General features: G+C 37.2%; 1 protein-coding gene across 2 annotated transcripts in view; it reads right to left on the bottom strand.

Moving 5' to 3' along the window:
- Positions 1 to 340: 340 nt before the first annotated feature.
- The window catches only part of UBE2F (ubiquitin conjugating enzyme E2 F (putative)), a 39,285-nt gene continuing 12,943 nt past the window's right edge, over positions 341 to 26,682 (bottom strand). Inside the window, exons 4-10 of one of the 2 annotated variants that reach the window (XM_060781470.2) lie at positions 26,058 to 26,123; positions 22,969 to 23,036; positions 11,448 to 11,518; positions 10,755 to 10,812; positions 8,616 to 8,648; positions 2,410 to 2,488; positions 341 to 1,647 (exon numbers count right to left, since the gene is read on the bottom strand). In XM_060781470.2, the coding sequence (XP_060637453.2) occupies positions 2,456 to 2,488; positions 8,616 to 8,648; positions 10,755 to 10,812; positions 11,448 to 11,518; positions 22,969 to 23,036; positions 26,058 to 26,123 (329 nt within the window). In that variant the 3' untranslated portion in view covers positions 341 to 1,647; positions 2,410 to 2,455. The remainder of the gene's footprint in view (positions 1,648 to 2,409; positions 2,489 to 8,615; positions 8,649 to 10,754; positions 10,813 to 11,447; positions 11,519 to 22,968; positions 23,037 to 26,057; positions 26,124 to 26,682) is intronic. The other variant, XM_060781461.2, reaches the window with a different exon arrangement.

Below are 26,682 nucleotides of genomic sequence, written 5' to 3'. Positions count from 1 at the left end.
AACTGAATCTAAAGCTGACCAAAAACTGATTCGTAACCACTTTGGTACTAATGTTGGAGAGTGGTCCCTGGTCAAGTGGTCTCTTGTTAAAAAAAGGTTGTGAGAGTGGTCCAGCATTTCTGTGTTCTCAAATAAAATGCTGTGTCCAGGTTGGTTCATCAGGTGCTCTGCTATGGCTGACTTTTCTGGTTGAAGTAGTACTTGCAACATTGTAGTGAAATGCCAGGGCTTTCATCATGAAAAGGTGCCACAATAACAAACGACAAAAGCACTAGATGCATTAAAAATATTTTTTTTCCATGGGGGAGAGGTAAGACAGAAATGTAATGCACACCGTATGTATGAAACTATACAAACATTTATTCACCTTTGCCTTTGGTGGTAATTCGTCATGGTAATCCAAACACGTCATATCTGCTGCATGAATTCTAAATAAAGTTAATATGAGTATGGCTCTCTCTCTGTCACTGTCTCTGTCCAATTACAGTAGCAATACTGGGCCTCCGTTTTGATCAATGTATGTCAGGAAGAATTAGGATAAAATAGTAAGCACACGTTGCGGCATTTGCTTCAAACGCATTCCTGAGGTACATGTGCCCGCCCCCAAATTCCAGAACATGAAATTTGCAGTTTCATATATACATTATTTGATAAAGAAACAAATAGCCAAGTGGCTTTAAAACCACTCTTAATACATGTTACCTTTGCCACAGGAGGTCTGGCTTCCAAGAGCATCACAACAAGATTGCAGTGCGCATTAAATCTGCCTCTAGAGCTCCAGGCTGTTTCCCCACTTATTCCTTAAAACTTCAGGTTTACTCTATGACGTAACAGTCTGTAATGTCAACTCCCACAGAATTGAAACGTTGAAGAGGCATTGTTTAAAAATGACATTCCCTTTCTTTGCACTTGCATTTAAAAGTGTGTGGGTTTTTTTTTTAAACAAAAGCAATACACCACTTGGAAGTAGGTTACAGAAACAGCCTTTGTTTCAGTAAGTGCTTTGCACAATCAATGCAAACTAAAAACATTGTAGGCAAAAAGATGAACAAAAAGCAGAGGTTTTAAATTAAATAGAAGGAACTTCAATACGTAGGTATAACTGGCTTTATGCAATTTCCTTTGCTCAGTGCACGGCATATTCTTACTTCAGTTTGGGAAAAGGCAAACGTTTCAGTGCCTTAGTTCTCAAACAAAACACACTTTTATTGCCAATTTTAAGTGTTCCGGGAAACATACTGCTCGTTTTTTACCACTCATTAATTATTTTTTTAAAAAAAACATGTGTAAATAATCTTCATAGTGATTTGTTTTTTTAAGTCTCAAGCATATCTCAACTCTGGATATACAGTACAATTTCAGAAAATAAAATATCGTTAGCAGTTAAGGAAACATTTTTTTTTTCAACCAAGATACACATTTTTTTGCTGGATTGACGGTGAACTCTCCATTTCACATGGATGATTATGAAGCTTGTTTATCTTCTTCAGAACAACATGGACACAGGACGAGTACATTCCAGGGTGTTTTTGTTTGTTGCGTCTCAAGTCAACGCTGCATATACAATCCGTAGCTCTTGTCATCCAGCTCCCTTCATCATCTCGCGTAACGCTTAATGTAATCGTCAACTTTAGTTCGGAAGTCTTCCTACACAAGGGAGGAGAGACAAAAAGACTGTATTACACTGCCAGAGGTACTGATGCATGTTGGATTTTCATAAGAAGAAAGTTACTTTTGTGGCTGGATTTAGAGTGGAAACAACAACAACAAATATATATCCCGCCACCATCTCCTAGAAGGGACTTTGGGTTGCTCACAAAAGCACACACAAAATACACAACTAAGTAAGCATATAAAACGATGATGTATATTGTCGAAGGCTTTCATGGCCGGAATCACTGGGTTGTTGTAGGTTTTTTCGGGCTATATGGCCATGTTCTAGAGGCATTTCTCCTGATGTTTTGCCTGCATCTATGGCAAGCATCCTCAGAGGTAGTGAGGTCTGTTGGAACTAGGAAAAAGCATCTATATATCTGTGGAATGACCAGGGTGGGACAAAGGACTTTTGTCTGCTGGAGCTAGGTGTGAATGTTTCAACTGACCACCTTGATTAGCATTTCATGGCCTGGCAGTGCCTGGAGCAATCTTTTGTTGAGAGGTGATTAGATGTCCTTGTTTGTTTCCTTTCATCAGAAGGCCAAGCAGCTCATGGTAGCTCATGCCTCCCACATAAACTTTTAACTTGACATCCCTCAGTAGAATTTAGGTCTGAAACCCTCAGAATGTACTGCCAACTAACTCAAAATCAACCTGTAATTATGTACAGACTGTTTTTATTTATTTATATGGTACATGACAACCATTCCCTGTTGAAGGCAACAGGAACATTGCCACTATCCTGTTACTTACCTTGTCCCGTAAATGATGTTCTGCAGCTTCAATATTCAAAGGATCATCAAAATTCAGGAGATCCTACAAAGAAACAAGGCTTAAAAGAAAGGCAGGCTGTGATTATCAAGCCTGTGAACAATGATAGCAGGATGGGACATAGCAACCAAGATCCAAAGAACAAGGCCACCAGTTCCGTAAGCCTCCCTTCTTTCCTTCTGAACAACAGTTGCTTCTGAAACTGAAGTAGTAGAAGCTGTTTACACAATGACTTGGCAAACCACTAATGAAGGAAAAGTGAGAAATCTACACCCCTGGATAGCCTTGAGTATTTATGAGAATCTCATTAATTGCAATGATCGTTTTAATGTCCAATGCCAAATTCAATCAAAGCATAAATCTAAACTTTAAACCTATTTAATTATTCTAAATAGATGCCACTATTTGGATTTTTTTTTTCAAATTTAGGAAAGACTGAGGACTGGAAGGGGAAGGGAACAAGCCCAAAGTATAATCATGGTTTAACAACAGTGAGCTGATACCTCTGATCTGGTCCAAGACTGAATTTTGGAAACATACAGTAGACTCTCAGAAGCAGTAACTGGATAGAGTTTGTTTTGATTTTGTTTAGAATACTTTAAGCCTGCCCAGAAGATGTCCCCCTTATTTACTCATCTTTGAAGAACTTTTTTTCTGATTCCGTTCTGTTTTAACAGAAATTTCCCATGGAGTTTATTGGGATATGTGTGCGTGCATAAGCTGTTATCTGAGAAACATGTCCAAACTAATTTTGCCATATTCTGGATACTGGCTAATGACCAGGCTTTTTTTCACTCTGCCACACATGCAAAAAACAGTATATAGCCATAAATCTAATATCTTCACCAAAGAAAACAACTGGCTATAGTTATTTGTGATAAAAATGAAACATATATATCAGGAAGTGAGGGGTTTTTTTGCAGGTTGCTTCTGGTGTGAGAGAATTGGCCGTCTGCAAGGACATTGCCCAGGGGACGCCCGGATGATGTGATGTTTTATCATCCTTGTGGGAGGCTTCTCTCATGTCCCCATATAAGAAGCTGGAGCTGATAGAGGGAGCTCATCCGCCTCTCCCCAGATTCGAACCTGCGACCTGTCGGTCTTCAGTCCTGCCGGCACAGGGGTTTAACCCACTGCGCCACTGGGGGCTCCACAGGAAGTGAGTTGTACCCAAATCAATGAATCTTACTTAACAGTAGATAGACACAGAAGGTTGTTACGAATCCTATTAAAGTAATAGGATTTGAAATCATTTTAGTAGAACAGGCACTCAATTTTAGGTATACTAACTGAAAACTTTGCCCCATTCACTTGATTACCTCTAGTCAAACTAGGTCCAATAGTTTCAAATACATCACTCTAACTACAAACTGCTATTTATTTTCACAAAGAGTATATTAAAACAGCTAGAAAGTTGATATGTTCATGTGTTTATGAAATCATTCCAGAGAAAAGGGGAAAGGAATAATTGCTATGGAAACAAGAGATCATCTGGTAAATGTTTGAATTAATTTCTCAGAAATATTTTTTGTGGTTGACACTAAAATGACCTAAAACCACACTGTTATATTTCGATTGCCACAATTAACTCCAGATTTAGTGGTTGGAGTTTGGATGAAGATGCAAAATTCAAATCCTTGCTCAACCAGGAAAAGCCAATGGGCAAAGTCTTAGCCCCAGAGGAAGGAAATGACAGGGGAAAGACAGGATAAAAAATAAAACAAACAAACAAACAAACATGAAGATCCAGTGATGATCATCACAAGTCAGAGTTGACCTGAAGGCACACATAAAGAGTTTTAAAAAAATTTTTCTTAAATTATATCCCTAGAAATAAATAGCTTTGCAGATATTGCACTAAAATCCCAGCAACTTTAGTCAGCATAGCCAATGGAGAACAATGCTAGAAATTCTAATACAATGCTATTTGGAAAGCCATACAATTCCGGATATAAAATCTAGAAAGTGGTAATAGTTTCTGAAAAAAAAAATATCTACCTCTCTAATAGATTTAAAAGCTCAGAATTACACATAAACAAATCACTGACTTTTCAAAATGATAGACAGCCAGCAGATATGTTACCTGAACTTTCAATAGTTAAAACCTTCTGCCCCCTCAAGTGTTGTTTTGCCCTGGAAAGTAATATTTCTAAACACTCCCCTGTAAAAACATGGTGAGACCTGATGACAGGACTCACATTTGATACCTAAGCCCCTGCACAAATACAGTTATTATTGAATACATCAGCCTGAAGATCATGTTGAATTGTACAAATCTCTGTAGCTTGTCAAGCATGACGGCTTTCAAAGTTCAAAATGACTTTTCCAAATGTTTACTGGAGAATGTGCTGGAAGAGGAAGAAAGGGCAGTGAAATATGGTGTACTGTTATTAGATGTCTCAAATTCTGGAAAGATGCCATCAGCATGGCCTTCAAAACATTTCAGCAAATCATTTGGGAAGACAGGACGTCAAAGACTACCTGCACTGAAATGGTCATTCTCTATGCTGAGCCGGCCATGTTGTCCGAATGTCCAATTTCTGTCTCCAAAAGCTGTTATTTTTCAACTCACAAACAAAAAATGGAATGCCGGTGACAGCAAAAAAGATTTAAAGATGGGCTTGAAGCTAACCTTGAAAAAAAGTGGTATAAACACAGAGAACTGGGAAGCCCTAGCTCTCAAGCATCCTAATTGGAAGTTGGTGCAATGGTGCTATGGGTTTTGAAGATACATGAATAGAGGGCAAAAGGGAGAAACGTGCCAAGAGGAAGGCAAATCCTTGTTGCAAGCGACTTCCTTCCATCCAGAAATCTTATGTCCTCAGTGTGAAAGACCATGTGAATCCAGAACAGGTTTTCACAGTCACGGAGATCCACCGCCAAGATTTTACCTCTGCAAGACAATCATACTTGGCCATGATGATGATGATAATAAAACTTGAATAATAAAACTTTATTTATATACCGCTCCATCTCCCCGAGGGGACTCAAGAGCGGTTCCCAGGTAACATCACAAAACATACAAAGTAAAAAACAACATAACCATAAGATTAACAAAACAAAATACAAACATAAAAAATTGTCGCCATAACACACATATTAAAAGAATCCTGCCTGTTCAAGGCAATTTAAAAATTTAAAAAGGCTGATGATGATGAGATGGATTGTTATCTAATGTAGGAACTTAAAAGGATGGCGGCAATAGTAGAGGGGAAAATAACTAGAGAAGAGCTATGAACAGGAACAAATTTCAGTATGATTACAGTAGTCTGGATGATTGTTGATAATGGCTCTATAGTAACTAGAGGGCAAGAAGAAAAGATTTGGCAGATGTCAAGGAAGAAAGACTCAAAATGTGCAAAATAACAGCATTTCTTACGCTGACAAGCATGTGCATCTCCCTTCAACTGCGGTACCCAGAATTGGACACAGTATTCTAGAAGTGGTCTGACCAAGGTAGAATAGAGGGGTATAGCATGAACTTTCCTGGATCTAAATACTAGACTGCTATTGATCCAGGCCAAAACCCCATTAGCTTTTCTTGCTGCCACATCACATTGATGGCTCATGTTTAACTTGTTGTCCACAAGGGCTCCAAGATCTTTTTCACATGTACTGCTCTCGAGCCATGCGTCTCCCATTCTGTATTTTTGCATTTCATTTTTAATGCCTAAGTGGAGGATCTTGCATTTGTCTCAATTGAACTTCATTTTGTTAGTTTTGGCTTATCTCTCTAATCTGTCAAGATCATTTTGAATTCTGCTCCTGTCTTCTGGAGTATTGGCTATCCCTCCCAACTTGGTGTCATCTGCAAACTTGATGATCATGCCTTCTAGCCCTTCATCTAAGTCATTAATAAAGATGTTGAACAGGACTGGGCCCAGGACGAACCCTGTGGCGCTCCGCTCATCACTTCTTTCCAGGATGAAGAGGAATCACCCTCTGGGTTTGTCCGCTTAACCAATTACAGATCCACCTCACTGTAGTTTGGCCTAGCCCACATTTGAATAATTTGGTTGCCAGAAGGTCATGGGGGACCTTGTCGAAGGCCTTACTGAAATCTAGGTACAATACATCCACGGCATTTCCTGCATCTACCCAGCTTGTAACTCTATCGAAAAAAGCATTGACTTGACTTGTTTTTGATAAATCCGTGTTGACTATTAGCAATGACCACATTTCTTAATTATCTTTTCCAGATCTGTTTGGGGGCTTTGTTTCCTAATTGCCTTTGTTACATTTAATAAAGTAGTATATGCCCAGCAATAGATAACTAACATTTGACCCCACAGTATGTTTGTTTATTTCTTAAAAACAGACTTCCTTAAAACAATGGAAAAATTAGATAATATAGAAAGAGCAATTTTAAGGGGCAAAAGTCAGATGACACAATGTTGTCCTAGACCCCTTTTACACTGCCATATAAAATCCAGATTATCTTCTTTGAATTGGATTATATGGCAGTGTAGACTCGTATAATCCAGTTCAAAGCAGATAATCTAGATTATCGGATTTCATAATCTGGATTAATGGGTAGTGTAGAAGGGGCCTTAGCTGCCTGCTGGAAATTGAAAAGGGATGGAGCCAGTTTGCCTTCCCTCAGGAGGGAGTTCTACATATGGGATGCAGCCCTTTTGTGTGTACCAATCTAGCTTTGTATTCCACATACATGTACATACAACTGAATACTTTCAGATGAAGTGAGAGAAGATGGAAGATAAGCAGAAACCTGGAGGGGAGTGAAGCAACTGAGAAGGAAAAAGGATGGGTGGCAGATGAATCTTCGGTAATAATTTGCAAAGGACTTTATAAATGACTAGATTTAAACATTGTAAATCATGGGATATCTTAACTACAAAAGAAATAAGAATATGTGAGACATCTTTTATTTTATTTTTTTGACAAGCTGCAAAGGAGAGAAGAAAAGTGTTCTGACATTAGGCTTTATAACTACAATCCAGGGAAAGCTTCAAATTGGATTTTTTAAAAAGCATGACTGCAGTTCTATGCTTTCATCTGCAATGCCTTATGCAGTCTTTCAGAACCTTCTTTTGAAACACTGTGGAGCTTAGAAAGCAGTTTTGCATTACTACCCAGAAAATGCAATCTGGGAAGCGGGGGGGGGGGGGGGGGGGGAGCATTTTCTCCATATAAGCTCTTACTTTGCACATATAATAGCACTCAGGATTGCAGTCAATACTGAGTTTCCCATTTTTCACTGGATGCTTCTTATATAATGTTAAGGAGAAAAATAGTAAGATTTTTAGCTTCCTTCATTTCCAGAGGAATGGAAGAAATATTTGGAGCAAGGACCTCCATCTCACTACCCCAACTAAAATGATCCAGCCCTCTATAAGGATAGCATCAAGAAAGAGGCTGAGATGGATGGTGAAGTTATATTCACAGTTGGGAATCTCATCTGTATCTTTATTGCAAACTCTCCCTCAAAACCCTTAGACAAAGAGGACATCATCAACACATCTCCAATGGGATTTTTCTTCTCTTAGTACAGTTCTAAGAATAAACTTCCTGCTAGAACAAGTAAATCAGCCTTGATTAATGGTTCGCAATCAAAGCTTCCATCTGTAAGCCTCTAATCAAGCACAATTCAGGTTTTTTTGGAAACAAGATTCATGGTTGTCAGTACTGTACTCTCATTTTTGATGGGAAGAAAATTCTAGGTATGAGGAAAGGATATAAAAGAAATATAAAGAGCACATGTTTGTGAGTGGAAATTATTATTATTTTATTATTTTTATTTATATTCCACTTTCTCAAAGCCCCCTTTTCTCTTTACAAAAGAGACTCAAATCACCCTCTAATCCCAACTTAAAAAAACAAACTTCTGGTACTTTTAAGGATACTTCAGGGACTGCCAAAATAGGGCTTTGGGAACAGTAAGTGACCCATGGGCTACAATTTCCCCCATCTCTGTCCTAAGGGCTACAACAATTACTATCATCTTGGACCCTAGAAAGATACACTTCCATGAATTACAGATCACTTCATGAGATGCCTCAGTTATCATTTATGTTCAATTTTTGAAAAAACTAGTACAAACATCTATTTTGATTTTGCTGCAACAATACACTACGTTCCTGGAAGCTGACCAGTTTACTTTGCAAGTTTACTCAAACAATCAAGAGGTTAATCAAAGAAAGTCATCAATTTAAATCACTGTTACTTACAGTAAATAAAGAGTTTAATCCCCAAACAACATCCTAAAAAAAGAAAAATAAACATATTCAGCCAAAGAAGTCAAAACTCTTAAACTTCTACATGCATCTTATACTTTTAACCAAGGTTGTGAATTACAATGAGAAACACTTAATACATCTTGTATTTTATACAAAGGCAGTGTTCATGCGTGTTTGTGCATGCTAGGCAAAGAAGTGAAATAAGTAAACACATGCTTAATTTCCAATTAATTTAAAATAGCTTATGTGTTTGAACTTATGAACCATCTCGGAGATTAAGATAGTCTGGGGAGGCCCTGCTCTGGGAAGGCCCTGCCCCCTCGCAGGCGCAACTGGTGGGGGCGAGAGACAGGGCCTTCTCGGTGGTGGCCCCTTGGCTGCGGAATTCCCTCCCCAGCGAAATTATATCAGCCCCCTAGCTCCTGTTAAATTCTGGTTGTGGGATCAAGCATTTGCACAAAGATACCCAGTGCAACAACAATTTCTCAGTGCAATAATGAACAATGACAATTGGAATGGTTCCTGGAATATGCTTTTGGACTGTGTGATTTTAAGTAATTATTTTAAGTGATATGTTTTAATTATGTGATTTTAAAGTTTATTTTGTTTTATTTTTCTATGTATTCAAGGCATCAAATTGTGCCTCTGCTGTGAGTCGTCTTCAGGGTGAGAAGGGCAGGATATAAATATAGTAAATAAATAAATAAATAAATAGGAGAACAGATAAATGTCTTTCATTTCCATGCATACTTCCTTGCTGTTCCATCAACTGAATGATAGTATTCAATAATATATCTTACCACACTATTTTCAACAGATTTATCAAAACTACACTGAAACCAATTGAAATGACCATAAACTGGCCTATCTGCTGACATGACTTTACTTCTCTGACTAGTAGCAGGTTGCATATAGAGAAATACGGGTCAAAGCCACGACATGGGTGGAACACTTACTGTAGATGCTCTAAGTCTGAACTATTTCCTATTGATGCTTGATTTCCTATTGATATTTCCTATTTCCTATTGATATTGATGTTTTGAAAGAAAATTATTCTAGTTAACCAAGCACGCATTCCCCATATGTAGTTAAGTCACGAAACTAAGCAGGTATTGACTGGATCTGACTCTAAATGAGAAACCACTGGAAGCACATTGTAAACACGAAATATGCATTAAGGTTAGTATCAAATTCATTCATTCTACCAATAAATTCTCCCCATTATGCCTCTCCTGTACTTTCAGAATCTTATGTATGTGCTTTAGAAGAAGAAGAAGTAGAAGTAGTAGAAAAAGAAGAACTTTATTTTTCTACCCCGCCTCCATCTCCCCAAGGGGACTCGGGGCGGCTTACATGGGGCCAAGCAATTAAAAGCAAAACAACAGCAAGTTACAAATTAAAAAGACACAAAACAGCATAACAGTAATAAAGAAGCATCAAGCAACAGCAACCCAAATTTTGGAGGGGGGAAGGAGGCCAACATACAAAATGATCAAAAAGTTAAGTAGTTCAATAAGGTGGATAGGAATATAACTGGCACAGGAGATATGGTGGAAACAGCAATTTGACAGAAACAGGATCATCTCAGTTTAACATACATATATAAATAATGATGTAATATAGGAATTCAGGTTAAATAGTGAAAACAGATCACAGTTCAAGTCTACTTAAACAATAGTAAAGTCCATTCTCACACACCGTGGGCTCCATGTTTTAAGGACTTTAATATACCATACATATTATTTCTTCTTCTCCCAAACACTGAAAAAAGCCAATAAGAGATCCAAGAGGTCTCTATGTTCAGAAGGCATAACCTAATCCAGCTCATGGATCATTTCTACAAAGAACCAGGCAGCAAAATGAAACAATATAATTCACCAATGATTATTTTACCAGTTATTTTCGTATTTGAAGTTATTACTCCCTCTTTATAAAATGTCAGGCACCCACTGAAAAATCTATCTATCTATCTATCTATCTATCTATCTATCTATCTATGGCCAAAAATTGGTTTGGATAAAAAAAATCAATTTTAACTGATCAACACTATATCAACACTATATCAACACTGATCAACACTATATCAACACTATACAAAGATCAAGATAGGAAACCAAGATTTGAGGCTACCTTTAAGGTTCTAGTTGGAGCCCAGCCAGTCCCATCAATCGAATGTTCTCTCAACAGGCTGAAAGTGAAATGTACACACATGTTAAACACTATTGGAATTAAGAAATGCATTAGATGAAGAAACCAAGCCTCCTCCTAACCAGTGATCCCAGATATATCTTCACTAGTAACTGAACGGGAATGAAAGAGAAAGAGAGGAAGAGAGAAATAATGTATACTTGTTCATTAGAGGTGTGCAAAATGGCAGAAATGTTTTGAATTTCATTTTTAAATTCGGATAGTCCTTGTTTCATTTTGGAAATATTTTGAAAATTTAGGAGGAGAGGGGGTTATTTTTGAATCTGAATTTCTGAAGTTTTGCTTTGTTTCGTTACTGTTTTGTTCTATTGGCGGCAATGGGGGAACTTTAGAGGCTTGGTTTTCTGTCATTTTTACGGCTATCAGGATGAAACTTAGGAAACTTGTAGGACACATTTACAACTGTAAGCCTCCCAGGTTTCAGAATGTTTTGCTCATCCATTGATTTTTAGGAATTTAAAAAAGTTGTTACAAATAACATTTTTTGAAAAAGCTTTAGGAAGGATGCCCTTTAATTTCTGGACAATGAGACAACATATGCAGGGTATCATTCTTCTCTAGCATTTCACTGTAAACATAACCAAAGGAAAGTGAGCCATGCAATTAATATATTACCTTAAACAGATTTCCCCTGTCTCAGTGATGTTTGGATGCCAAATTCTAGTCAAACATTTCGCTTTTGGAGGCTGTCAGAAAGAAAAAAAAATCAGAGATGATAATGCTCCTCTAAAATATCAAAGAGCAAATATCAGGCATGGTTTCTGCTATTTCCGCTCCCCCTTGGGTTCAATTTTCATCCCTAGACTCTGCCATTTTACCCACAGGACCAAACCTGCTCTTTCTAATCTTTATCACACTCTATTTTATTCCAGTGAACCAAAACCTATTCAGGTTGACGATCAATAGCACTACTAATAAAGCACAGTTTCCAGGCATGGCTTATAATTCACAGAAGAGCATGGGAAAGACATCCAAAGATACTGAAAAATTGCTCACTGCTCAGTGCAGTACTGGGTGCATTATTCTTTTTCAGAGGTACTTTATCAGTGAATAGAGTTGCTTCTCTTTTTTCGTACATGATCTTTGAATACGAGATGAAGAAAATCTAATTCAAGTGAAAGGTGGTGGAGAAAAAGAGCCACCAGTGAAATTTTGAAAAACTGCCATTTTCCGTTTTCCGCAAGCACAAACACACCGTTGAGAAAAGAGTACATCAACTCACGGAAAGAGGCAGTGTGTTCCTATGTGTATTATGTACCAGGAAAATAAAATCTCTCATATTATGGTCTGTTCCACAAGCCATTTACCCCAATAGGAACCTGGCCTCAGTGGGAAGGGGTGTGGAAAAGGCCCATTTCTGTTCTGTAGAGAGAAAAAATCTATTTCTGAAAACCAGCAGGAAACTTGAAACGAACTCTTATCAAGGACAGCCAATAAAAGGTAGATGCATGGCTGAACTGCTCTTCTGACAACAAGATGATTTTCATAGGAGTTGTTTTAAAATAAAATAAACAAAAATATTTACTTTAGAGTGATCAACTACATTGCCCATTTTCTTTATAGTGCAATATAAAGAAAGGTCTACAGTGGTCGCCAAACCAAGGCCCGTAGGCTGGTCATTTACCTGGACCTTGTCCTAAACTTTAGAGTTATGGTAACCCTAAGAATAAAACACACAATAAGGCACACAATAACAACAATCCTAATTAACTTGCCTAACTCATTCAAATACTGGTCAATTTACATTGGTAAAATGAATATGAAAAGGAAAGACTGAATGTAATATGGGTCAATATGGACAGATGTATATTACAAAAAAATCGTTATGTTTTGGCAAAACATCCAAATACAATAGTTTCGCTTATCCAACCTTTGCTCATCCAATGTTATGTATTATCCAATGCAATCTGCCTCAAGCCTTGATCCACAGCTGTTTCAATACACTGCAATGTTTTGGTGCTAAATTTGTAAATACGCTAATTACTACATAACGTTACTGTGTATTGAACTGTTTTTTTCTATTTGTTGTAAAATATGATGTTTTGGTACTTAATTTGTAAAATCATAATGTAATTTGACGTTTCCCTTAATCCCTCCTTATTATCCAACATTTTTGCTTATCCAATGTTCTGCCGATCCATTTATGTTGGATAAGCGAGACTCTACTGTGGAATTAAAACTTGGATATCATTATGGATTCCTTATCAGGGTTTTTAAAATTTAATGGACTAATCCCAGAATTAATGTGGTAACTCTTAACTCAGGGTTGGGAGACCCTCTGAAATAATGGTGGTGAAGGGAATATGGGAGAGGGCTTGCTGAAAAACTCTTCCTTCAATGGAAGCTCCTTTGTATCTCAGTTCTTTCTATACAGCGTAATTATTGGAATTTTAAGATATACACTGATCTCAGTTTAATGTAAAAACCCACACAAAATATGGAGAGTTGATTAGCATCTGCAACCTACTCTTCACAAACAGATTTTTCCTCTCGAAAATACCCTGCTTAAAGAGAGATTGATTGCTCCGCAGGTTTTCATAACAAAACGATTGAATACTAATTCAGTTTTTACCTTTTGTTAAATTCTGCTTTACTTTTAAATTTGTTTACTTTGGCAACTTTCCCTATAGATGTGGGTGTAAACTGACAGAAATCATAAAAGCACCTCCCACATACTGTATATTATTATAACAACTAGCTTTTTATTCCCGAACAGTGGAAAGCATTATTTTTAACATTATCAAAACACAAGGCGTATTTTAATTTTCTTTTCCTCTGCATATACTCTTCACTCCTGAATTGCTTTTGATCTCTCACATCAGCATAACTGGTAAACATTAGGGACCAATTCTGGAAGTTCGACATCCAAAACTACCATTTTATTCCTGAAGATCTGCAACTGTAGGAGCAACTGGGTCTTAGATTTTGTAACTCAGGCCTCACGCATTTCAGCTTGCATTCAAGAGCTGCATACTAGGAAAGCGCTTTCTGGTGGGAATTCACTGAACACTGATATGGGTTCAAAGACTACAGTTGCCCATGTGAAAAAGCTAGCACACAATATCCAGTGTTGACTTTCTGGCAAAACAGTGGAAACAGAAAAGCTCAATCTACCCACATCACTAGAACTGTTGAACTCCACCAAAACTAGCTCTAGATGGTTGTGAAACCCTCCAGATAATGGCATGCAGAATTCCAGCCATCTCTTGACCCCTCTAACATATTTATTACTGAGATATCTGATGTTTTCAGAGAACAGTCCAAGAAATGTGGAATGGGGCATTCTGAGCACAGAAATCATGACATTAGAACACCCAGGAGAAGCAATAACTGTTCTGTCTACACTGCCAAAGCCACTTCTACTGTTTCAGACATCCAACCAATTTGTTGCTACTTTATGATGCAGGAAGTACAAGAATCACATAGAGGTGGGATGGGGTGGCAGCAATCTTTCACTCTCAGTTTGTACCTGAACTTATCAACACATCAGGAAGTTGAGGAGCTTCAGAACAAGTGGCTGTTTAGTAGTGAAGGCCCTAAAATTAGTCTTAACACTTCAAGGAACCAGACACAGGATTTCAGACCAGATATAGAGCCTGCAAATGGAGAGTCATTGTCCAGACCAGGGGTTTGTGAACAGTGACTTAAGATCCACTTATACGTGCTGACCCCCAGACTTCCCACACCCCTAGCACTCTGAACCTTTCCCAAAATCTGTGTTCCCCCAGTTTATTTCCAGTACTGTGGGAAAGCCCTCTCTGATGCAAAATGGTTGTGTTGATTGGTTGTTTAGAGACGTGGGGGAGGGGGGTATAGAGATAAGAGGAGCGAGAATTCTCCTCAACAGAGCAGGTGCAGCTTTTTAAGGTACCCAGACTACTGGAAGTTGTCCATCCTACAGTGTTTCAGGCACTGTTGGACTACAGTTAGAATTAGTCCTGGAAGTATAAGCTACGGTGAGGAATATTAAGGGATGCAATTCACCAGCATCTATTGCCTAAGAACCAAAGAAAAATATAAGTGACACTCTCCCCTTCAATCAAAAGATGGTTATACTGCACTGAGAGGGGAAGTGAGAGGCACATTTCCAAACTACTTGCAATTATGTCCTGGGAGATACACCATACGTGATTAGAGTTACAACTTTGCTTTATGCTTCATGCAGAAGAAAGAGGCATGCTTTCATAGGTTTTTCTGTTGGCTTAGACCAGGGGTCCTCAAACTAAGGCCCGAGGGCCAGATACAGCCCTCCAAGGTCATTTACCCGGCCCTCACTCAGGGTCAACCTAAGTCTGAAATGACTTGAAAGCATACAACAACAACAACAATCCTATCTCATCAGCCAAAGGCAGGCCCACACTTCCCACTGAAATACTAGTAAGTTTATATTTGTTAAATTTGTTCTTCATTTTAATTATTGTATTATTTTAATGTGTTTTTGCATGTAAATAAGATATGTGCAGTGTGCATAGGAATTCATTCATTCTTTTTTCAAATTATAATCCGGCCCTCCAAGAGTTTGAGATACTGTGACCTGGCCCTCTGTTTAAAACGTTTGAGGACCCCTGGCTTAGACAGATACATCAACTTCTTCTGTAAGACAATTGAGAGGCCCATGTTCCAAAGTCAGGAGTGCAACTCATAACTTAGTTGATGTTCATTTATTGTGACATAGCTTTAACTTAAAATTTAATCTCTGAAAAATACTAAAAGGTATTCTGTAACTGCCATTGTACTGAAATCAGGTAATTTTGCTTTTCTGAAATCAAGACCCATTAAACCTTTTCAAGTTATATCATATTTTCAGCTTAATATGGTATCACTGTAAACACACATATTTATAGCCTTCACTATCATATGATGACTAATGCCTGTACTTCTGTTCTGTTGCCTGCAAACAACCACTATCCAAAACAGTATTTTTTTCTTTGCTAAGATGGGAACCATTTGGATTTTTATTTTCTAACTCCTTCTAAACTGTTGTCCATATACTCCAAATCCGAGAGGGGACACAAGATGGGCACAGTGACCAATATAATGTGCAATTCTGCAGTTGCACGTTACACCTGACAAAATCAATACAATGAAATGAACAGATGACAGGTTTATTTAAGGAGGAGAACTTGGAGTTCTCTCAGTGCAGACCTGAAAGAGATTCACAATACAGTGTAAAACATGATACAAATAAAACTATTTTTAAAAGTCATCATATCAAAAATAATAATGGATTCAACACTTTTAAAGCACTCAAAACATAACAGTTGTAAAAAAGAACATCAGCCCAATGAGCTGAATCTGATAGTGGTGTGTGCAACTTCATACTTCCAAGAAGTAGTAGTCTTATGAAGAAACCTATCGGCAAGAAACTGCACTTCTGATGAGATGGATTTTTACCTGCACACAATTAACCTTTGGTAAATACACATATTCTTTTCAGATAATCTTCCCAGCAATACATTTGTATGGACTGGCAAACTATTAGCTTACAGCAACTTAGGAACAGAAGGATGAAATTTTCCAAAACCCAGTCTGAAAAACTGCTTCTCTCTGAAATGGGTAATCACTTTGCACAGTTGTTAGATGCTCCTTTGTGTGACGCGGAAACAGAATTAAGAAAATTGCCTTAATCTGCAAGTACTTCTTGCAGGCAACAGGATTCAATGTTCCTTAGTGTAGAACATGAATTATACAGTATATCCTCAGAGACTAGAGTCAGAATATCAATTGATGATGGCTGCTTCCAGCCCAGCTTTTATCATGAAATCGGTTTGCCTCATTCACAGTATTTCCAGGTATCAACAGCTACTTTTTCATACTTTCCCATCATTTTAATGGTTTCATTTCCACAGATGAAATTAAAAATATAGGGAGGAATGGAGGATGCCATTGCTACGGAAGATCATCTGTTCATCAGCACAACAAGTATAATTGATATAGTGCAATATAGCAATCTTTCAAACTGATATTGTACTATGTTAATAATATATTGTATGTATATATATCTTGTAAGCCGCTCTGAGTCCCCTTCGGGGTGAGAAGGGCGGCATATAAATGTTGTAAATAAATAAATACATAAATACATAAAAGCACCTACTGAATTGGGTGCACTTGCTTGTAGGACACACTCTTAAGGGACATGCCTCATTTTATTTACGTATTTAATGTATATGCTGCTTTTCTACCAAAGCACAAGGTGCAACAGGTAAAGATATTGGAATTTTTAAAGAATTTCTACATGAATCATAGGATACAAGCAGCTGTCAGCAAGAGAAACATGGCCACCAAAGAACCCTAATCACACTTGATAGTTTCTTTTTAGTCCTAATGAAGTTGAATCCTTTTGCTAGTCAGTAACTGATAACCACTTGGATGAGAATATTTAGTTCTAACTGGTCTGAATAGAACCGAGATGGACAACAACAACAACAACAACAGAAAGGGTGGGGAGTGCATCACTTAAATCTATCTACTCCTACATACATACCATCTTTCTCAGACTAAATAAATACTAGAAGGACAGAAGCATAGAGATAGGTTAATTTATCTGTTCAGTTTAACGCTTCAGATGTCAGTCAATTGTCTCAAGAAGCAATTGTAATTTTTACTGCCTTAATAGTACCTTGATATCTCATACTCCCTTTTAAAATGGTTTAACAGACATTCCTTAGCCCGTTTCTTCTAGATTAGATAAATTTTCTCCACACATGGCAGACAACAAAAATTAGACTATGTATGCAATGAAATTATCAGACAGCAGCTAATGACCTTAACCTGGTCAAAGTAGGTACGGATGAAATAGAAGGCAGAAGATAATGAAGATGTATCAATCTGAAAAGAAAATTCAGACACTTTACTTTGTGTAAACAGAAACCCAGCGATGGAAATCCCATTGTTGACACAATTCATGCTTCTTAGAACATGCCACCTGCAAATTACTTTTGCACCAGAGAGAACTCAATCATTGTTTTGTAACGCTGTATTAAAATATATTGTTTGAACAAGAAAAAAAGAATCCTCCTGGTCCCTGTGTATGAAATTTTAAATAGAAAAAGTATCTTAAAAGGAAATACTCTCCTGTTAGTCTCTTTTATTGTATTTGCTGCAGTTTTGATTCATTATGGCTAATGAATCAAAACTGCTAATTTCAAAAATTAGAAAAAAACTATATAAGTATACTAAATCAACCACAGTGCCAAAATACAATCTGAAGAACATTCCCGTAAAATTTAAAAACCAGGTAAAGAACAGATTGTGCTACTGTGCCTAATTGACAGGGAACCGTAAGAAATCTGGACTGAAATCAGAAAAATTGTCAAGATGAATGCATACACACACACACACACACATATATACACACATACATACATACATACAGCAACTAAAAGTAGGAAAGTAAGAATGTCTCATTAGAGGATTGATGATAATGTTATTCACATAGTTAAGGTTAGATGAGAAATAAAGTTGAAAAAAATGGCCAATAACCTGAGTGCAACTGTTCATTGATTTGTATGCAGGGACAAAGAGAACTGTTATAACAATGAAACAGACAGGTGACAGTCATTCAAGGAGGAACATGTTGTCAAGGAGTTTTAGAAAGGGAAGTGGAAGATGCTGTCAAAGCACTTGACAAAAGCATTTCCCAAGGAACAGATGGCATATTTGATAGAATCTACTCAAATTCTATCAAAAAGCCGCCAATAAATAGGAAAAAATCCAAAATGATATTGCTTCAATTTAAGATATGTGGTATCCATTTCAATCCTCAAGAAAGGGGACATAGGGATTATAGAGACCATTGAACTAATGTATTACCCCTCCCATACAATAAGGCAGTACTCAAAAATTTTTTATCACAGAGTAAGGAAGGCCAGATGTATAAGCTGGGTGCATAAAAGCAAGAGGCACTAGTGAACATACTGCAAACATATCGTGGATAATACAACACATCAAAGAATTTCAGAAGATAATTATTCTGCTTTATAGAATATAGCAAGGTGTTTGATTGTGTTTATCATGAGAAATTATGGTTTTACTGTTATTTAATTAAAGTTGATTATAGTATAGAGATGCTAAATTACTGGCAGCCAGCTTCTCCAACAGGATCACAGGAATTGTATGCAGCTCTTCTCTTACCCTTCGTTTCAAACCTTCTTGCTTTGCTGGAAAGAGTACCCCTGGTATGAAATCAGCCAGGAGACCTAACAGTTATTTTACAACAGGACTTCCCCTAACCTTGGAAAATAAATGATCCAGGGGCAGAGGGGATCCTGCCTTTAAAAATCCGAAAGTGTCCATTTAGGCATGTACCTCCTTTCAAAATAACCCCGCCCCAGAAATAGCCATTCCTATGCTTGGGCCACTTAGTATTCTTGATAAAATCATGAGCTAAGCATATGCAATGAACTATTTTGAAATGAGGCTGCATTTGAAACCCACTTATCTGAGAAAAGATTCTACTGGACTATATGGAGATTGGATAAAAGTAGGTATGTATAGGACTGCATTTGAGGACTGGCTTGTATGAAGACAAAAATAACAATATTTTTAGCTTTAGCTAACCTGAAGAGCTACAGCACTGATGCAAAAAAGTGAACTTGAAGGCCTGCGCAGAACACTTACAAGAATTATCAGTATTGGTACCATTATTATTCTTTTAATTTTTTCTTTTTTCTCTCTGTTTGGAATTTTGTATCTGCCAGTTTTTCAGGAGAGTCCAAGAGCAAAGGCTATTGTAATTATGATATGAGCTGAGAGGTGATCAGCTAAATGCTGATTTAATATATTTTGCATCTGAAAACATATTCAGTTATTATTTTATATCCTTTGGGCTATAAAATAAAAAATGAAAAAGTGCAATATATTAAAAACAGAGCTTACCTGACCCCCTCTGGCCAGCAAGGGTCCATGACAGTTATGGTGCCACAGTATAGTATATGGCAGGGCCGCTTATCAGAATGGGAGCTGTCAGGTTGGAAGGGGGGGATGAATGCCCTAAGGATCAGGAAGAAAAGTAAAGTCTCTTCATCCGCAATAAATGTTCCCTTTGCTATCTGATGAAGGAGGGAGCTGACAGATACCAAATACAGTAATCAACACTGTATTTATTTTATTAATCTAATTCTTTTCCTTTCAGCCCAAATTTGAAATCAGAGTATAACCTTGTGAGACTGAGCAAGCTACAATAAACAATGTTTAGCTGATTATACTCCAATCAAAATGAGGGAATTACAACATATCACACCACAGGTTTTTAACTGAAATGGTACAATGTACTATCAAAGGCTCTCACGGCCAGAATCACTGGGGTGTGTGGTATGTGGTTTCCTGAAGATGCCAGCCACAGATGCAGGTGAAATGTTAGGAGAAAATGATACTCTAACACAGCCATACAGCACAGAAACCATACAACACTCCACTGAAATGGTACAATTTTAAGCACAGATGAGGTTTTTAATCAGAAAGATATTTTAGAGCAAGGTTTCTGTGCTAGGACTCAAATTTTCAGGAACAAAAATAAGCATCAGTCATCTCAAATGGGTTTTTTCAAGATGTTTCCAGAGATCTGCATCTCATCCCTCTTCCTACCCATTTTCCTCTCTCGGTCTGCTGTCCTTCCAACAACACCGGCCAGATTTAAACCCCCTTCCAGCCCACCAGTTTCAATTTCTTGTTCTTCCAACAGTGCCAGACAGAGGATAACCCACTGATCTCAATGTGCTGTTCTTCCAAAGAATCAGATAGATTGTAAACTCTTCATTGTAGCCAAGATTAAGAGAAGGTGAATTGGGAAGAAGCCAAAGGAGTGTTAAAGGGGAGTTAAATATTGAAAGATGGGTGTTAACATATTCTCATGCAAGAGAAAACAAAATCACAATATCTAAAGCTATTCCTGAACAACGTGAGCCATTTTAACAGAGCTTGGAAATAAAGAGTTACAAGTAACACAGTAACCTGTAACTAATGACTTTTTGGCATAAAGGGAATGAGTGAAATCACATTTCGAAAACAGCATAATAGATAGAAATGCTGCCAGACATATTGATATAACAATGTTTCTTGTCATTTTGAAGGTCATGGTCATACTATATCTTTATAGGAACCAAGCCGTAATACACGTGACACAATATTTCACTATAAAACATAGAAATGAGTAACGGCGACATCTGCCGCTTTGCTACTCCGCTGCTGAATACAAATGCCCAGTATGGAATGCATTACACTATGTTAAAACAGTTGATGTGGCTCTTAATGAGACATGCCACATTATCACAGGATGCCTACGCCCCACACCACTGGAGAAATTATACTGTTTAGCAGGTATTACACCACCTGACATCAGTTGGGAAGTAGCAGCCAGCAATGAAAGGACCAAGGCATTGAAATCTCCGGACAATCCTCTGTTTGGATATCAGCCAACATGCCAATGTCTTATATCAAGAAACAGCTTCCTAAGACCTACAGAGATACTCGCGGAAAAACCACAGTAAGTGAGAGTCCAAAAGTGGCAGGCTTAAACTCGGAACCTCAATCTATGGCTGACACCGGATGAGAAACTCCCCCCTGGGCACACAGAAGACTGGGTGACTTGGAAGACGTTGAGCAGACTGTGCTCTGGCACCACAAGATGCAGAGCCAGCATTAAGAAAAGTGGAATCCACGGCATGCGAGTGCGAAGAAGAGCAAACCATGGACCACTTACTACAATGCGGTCTGATCCCTGCCACACGCACAATGGAGGACCTTCTTACAGCGACACCAGAGGCACTCCAAGTGGTCAAAGGAAATTTAGTCTAATGCCAAGTTTTTAACTTTGTGGTTTTTTATACATTATAACTGTATTCTCAATTCACTTCTGATACAATAAATAAATGAATAAAATGGTGATAGTTTCCCTCTCAAGCACTAATGAGTAAAAGGAATAAATTACTTAAAACAAGTAATTTCCCAAAGGTTATTTTGAAGCTACAAGTCTGCAAAAATGTTATGGTAAAGCAGTTCGAAGATACCAACACATTTGTCTGACTTTCCCAATTCTGATTCCCAAACTAATTATAATATCGTGAAATAAAACAACAGATGGTGTAATAACCTGAATTGAAGATTTCACCTTCAACATTCATAGTGTCTCAGTGCAATAATATTGAGATGAACAGCCCTCTAATGAACATAATGAAATTCTAAATCAATCCAGAATTCTCTTTTCTCTCCTTTCTCATTATTTCTTTTTTATCTTCTGGGATCTTTGCATTACATGTTTAAAATGATTAAGTACATGAATGAACACTTCATTTCAAACTAGATACACATGCTTTTGGTTGCCACTTGACAATAAATCCAGAAGTGAAAAGCTAAACTTTATTTACAACTTTTCCTTTACTTTCTTTTTTTTAAAGAAAAAGGCTCAAGTGATTTATTGTTATGCAAATATGTCTACATATTTCCAAACAGGAACACTTGCTATCCAACCTGAACAACGCAACTTGAGACACTATTAGCAACATCCACCTTTTACCCATAAGAAGACATAAGAAGATATGAATAGTATAAACAGTTTTCACTCTCACATTATCTCCAGTCATTCAAAATAGCATGACTTTCAGCACTAGCATTACTCCAAAGAGAAGGCTTAAATCTAATAATTAGTCCCCAGCAAAGCAAACCTGCTAAATCAATGAAATTTGTCTAAACATTCTGTTGGTTCAGTGGATCTGTTCTAGATAGGGCTACATATCAATTTTAAAATATTCACAAAAAGATTTTGAACATATACTATGGCTATGTAGTTTGTATTATTTATTAGCCATTCTTCATTTTCTGCACATAAATTATTCAGAAATAGTTCAACATCCAGCTCAGGCTCGTAGCCAGGATTTTGTTTCGGGGGGAGCTGAGTTTGATTTGGGGGGTATCGTTACCCCAATACCCCCATGCATATGGGATATATTGAGCATGGTGATCAGATCATGATATGAATAAACATAACAGTTTAAATAATGTACCAGTAAGGCCTTCTCGCGGACCACCATGAGAATTTCGGGGGGGGGGGGGCAGCTACATGCCTGACCCAGCTGAAAACCTTTCAAAGGCAAGCCCCTCCAAAAAACCTTCTGAGTAGTAAGCAATTTTAATTACTTACCACCATATTATAGGCATCTGGAACCTCAATTTCAAACTGAAATGTTCCATTTTGATAATAACCTTCATCTGCAAAAAATAAAGAAAGTGCTAAAATGCAACAAACATCCAAGAGATCATGTTATTATTTTCTTCTGAAAATTAAGTGTGGCCATGTGCTCTTGGAATACTGGAATTAACAATCACAAGTTGTTTACGAGAAAAGCCTCTGTGGAACAGGTTCCTGGGGAGCTCTTGCATTCAGGTTCTCCTTGTTGGAGAACCAAAGGAAACAAACTACTGCATTGCAGATAAGGGATCCGAGAAGTGATGCAGGCAAATTTCAGTTACTGTTCTAGAATCATGAGGAAAACGCACAACTTGTTTGTTCTGCCTGAAAAAAAAAATCAAGACTGAAAAAAACACCAAAGCTGAAAGCAGAGCTTTCCAAACTGTGTGTCATGACTCACTAGTGTGGGGGTCCCCAAACTAAGGCCTTCAAGATCATGTACTGGGTCTCTGCCCAACACTTTAGGCTTAGGATCACTTTAAGTATGAAATGACTTGAAGGCATGCAACAACGATCCCCACATGTCCAATTAAACATGTTTTTCCCTGAACTACAGAAGTCTCTCAAAAAATATGAACAAATTCCTGTGCACATTACACATATCTTATTAGATATGCATAGTGTGCACAGGAATTCGTTCATATTTTTTGAGAGACTTCTGAGTCTCTTTTTTTCAGTCTAGTGAAGGAGACTCCACTAGACACTCAGGCAGTCTATATGTTACTAGAGTTCAATGAGGCCCCTAAAGTGCATCTAATCCAACCCCTTCAGCTAAGCAGGAATGTACTATCAATGCACCCCTGGATGGCTATCCAGCCTCCATTTTAAAACCTTCAGAGATGTCTAATCACTATAGAAGTGGAATGCTGCTGTTGCTCATGTGTAGGTACTGTTATAACCTTGACCATTTCTTGACTGAGTTGCAGTAATTACCACTAAGTTTCTAATTAAGCAAAGAGTATCAGTTGACAATGATGTTTGTGATGAACCACATGGAGCAGCTGCGGATGAAACACCATAAGAATAAGATATAGTACATAAGAAGTGTAAACAAAAAAAATCCAAACTTTGTTTATACAGTAAAAGCCATACAAAACTGACACTTACACACACACATAACATTACACACAGTCACACACATATAATATGGTTTGTTTAACTTCTGGTTTGCTAGCAAAACTACATTACCATTTAGTGAAAAGATGCATGTCTAAAAAGCGTGTCACTAAGGTGAAAGATTTGGAAAGCTCTGGCCTAAAGAATCTTGTTTTCTAGTGCACCTAAATTTCATCAGCACTTCCGAGCTCCAGCACTGCCATCTAGTGCCTTCATTTATATAACTACAAGAAAGGAGATTCCATCTGAACATGAGGAAGAACTTCCTGACTCTGAGAGCCGTTCAGCAGTGGAACTCTCTGCCCTGGAGTGTGGTGGAGGCTTTTAAACAGAGGCTGGATGGCCATCTGTCAGGGGTGATTTGAATGCAATATTCCTGCTTCTTGGCAGGGGGTTGGACTGGATGGCTCATGAGGTCTCTTCCAACTCTATGATTCTATAACAGGAATTCAAAACCTAACTAATAAAAATTATTTTGGGCTAAATGCAATTAATAATTCTAATTAAAGCAGTTCTAACTATTGCAACATTTAGATTTCTCTCCAAATTAACTTGAAAGCTTTCATCAAAAAACTGTGCAACTTTTTAAAAGCCACATAGAATCAAATGTGTACAAAGTAGACTTCAGTTCCAAGATGCATCAAGGATAGGAAAATCCACACCTGCTCAATTGCCATTATATACAACAGGGTAGTGAAATGGCATGTCTCATAAAACGGCAAAATCAGGATTTTTTGGAATATTTTCAAGCTGCAGATGCTACTGAGATCTTATCTTTAGGTTGCACCATACTCTCTTAGTGCTTAATACTTTTGTGATGTATGACCCACATATGGCTACTGTATATATCCATACTGCATTTCATATTTCAATGTTTAATACATTTGCTATCTATTTCTGTACTTGTATTGCACCATACAGTAATAATATATTAGCTATTACATAATTTAATGCTCATGTATGTAATATGGATCATGGGTTATGTTTGAAGCTGCTTTGTAAAAAAATTACTGCTTGGTAGAAGGCTGGTATGACCAAATATCATTAATTAGGAATACAAACCTATCTCGTCTAGGCTGGACTTTGAGACTTGTTATGGGAGCAAAGTAATTCATGGGAAAGCGAAGAGAGTGGGAACTGACTACCTGGTCAAAGAAGGAAGATTACAAAAAGAACATCTAACCTATACTTCATTTTGACTAATGGGGAAATAGTGTACAAAATTGTTAAATTATGTTATCTATAAAAATACGATGCTCGCAATGCATGGCAGTTCTGACAAGAACAGGGACAAAGTAGCTTTCCTCTATTTTCTTAAACCAACCTTTATTACTTCAACAGGCATTCATTTCCTAAGCTGAAAGAATCTGTATATGACAGATGATTCTGTGGATTTGGAAGGTTGATTGTAACTATTAGTAACGGTCATTAAAGATGCATTTTGATATGCAGACTAGAATTTTTTTAAAAACTTTGATAACATTAAGTATCTTGTTGTTGCTGTGTGCCTTCAAGTACACTTTTCCACAATTCTTTATTAAACTTTTATATATCTTGTTTATGAAAGATTGTAAATATTTATATTACCATCTTATTTATCTCTTATTTATAATATTATCTTCTCCAAACCTTTTTGTATTTATTATTTATTTTACTTAAAAGCAAAAGGTTTCAAATTAAATATACCTTGTTTTCTTATTTATTTTGGATCCTGATATGTCCAGCTCCTTTTTTAGGTTACATAGCATTCACCTACTGATAATTCAATTGTATTTCTGTTCTGACAAGAATTCTGTTTAGGTTTGAGAAAAAAATGCCAAAAACAAAATTAAGTGTACAAGCAGGGTTTGCATGTATATATATGAATACCATGTCTGTTTGGATGTCTTAATGGTAATGTTATACTTTAAAAATAAAAATATTACCTGGGTTTACAGTTAGGAGAAAGTAATGGAGCTTATTTGGGTCGGGAAATTTCAGTTCACATGTACCTGAAAATAATAAAATACAATAAATTAATTGACAAATGTCATGTTTCTGAGTAGAGACACAGAGAAAAAAAAAGGAATCATATATAAGGATAGAAACAGGGGAACTCTCATCTCATAAGTTATATGAAAGTAATGTATTGCTCAACTTCAGAAAATTGTAATGCTTCCCCAATTGTGGGCTTCTTTCAGAAATTAATGAAAATATTATTGTACACACCGTTCCTTTAGCTGGGGGGGGGGGGCATCTTCCCAAAGAAAAAGGTTTAATATTTTGTATGAGGGAGGGTGATATTGTCATTTGTGTATTATTAAAAGCTCCTCCACTTTCATTTTTGCCAAACAAATATATACGTAAATTACGGATAAATGCAAAAACCAATTGCTCCATTTGTTGATTTTTTACTTCAATCTCACATAAAGCTTCCTAACATACATGAGTGTTCTATTACCAAAATATTTGTCTACTTTGTAATTTTATCATATTTGGGGTTTACATTTCTTAGAGTGGTTGTCCATTTCAAAGGCAAGGATTAAAATTACAATGATGACATAAGAAAGC

Source organism: Anolis sagrei, chromosome 1 (genome assembly GCF_037176765.1).
Source record: "Anolis sagrei isolate rAnoSag1 chromosome 1, rAnoSag1.mat, whole genome shotgun sequence".
NCBI lineage: Eukaryota > Metazoa > Chordata > Lepidosauria > Squamata > Dactyloidae > Anolis > Anolis sagrei.
Note: the sequence above shows the minus strand (reverse complement) of the source record. Positions and strands in the feature narration are given on the sequence as shown.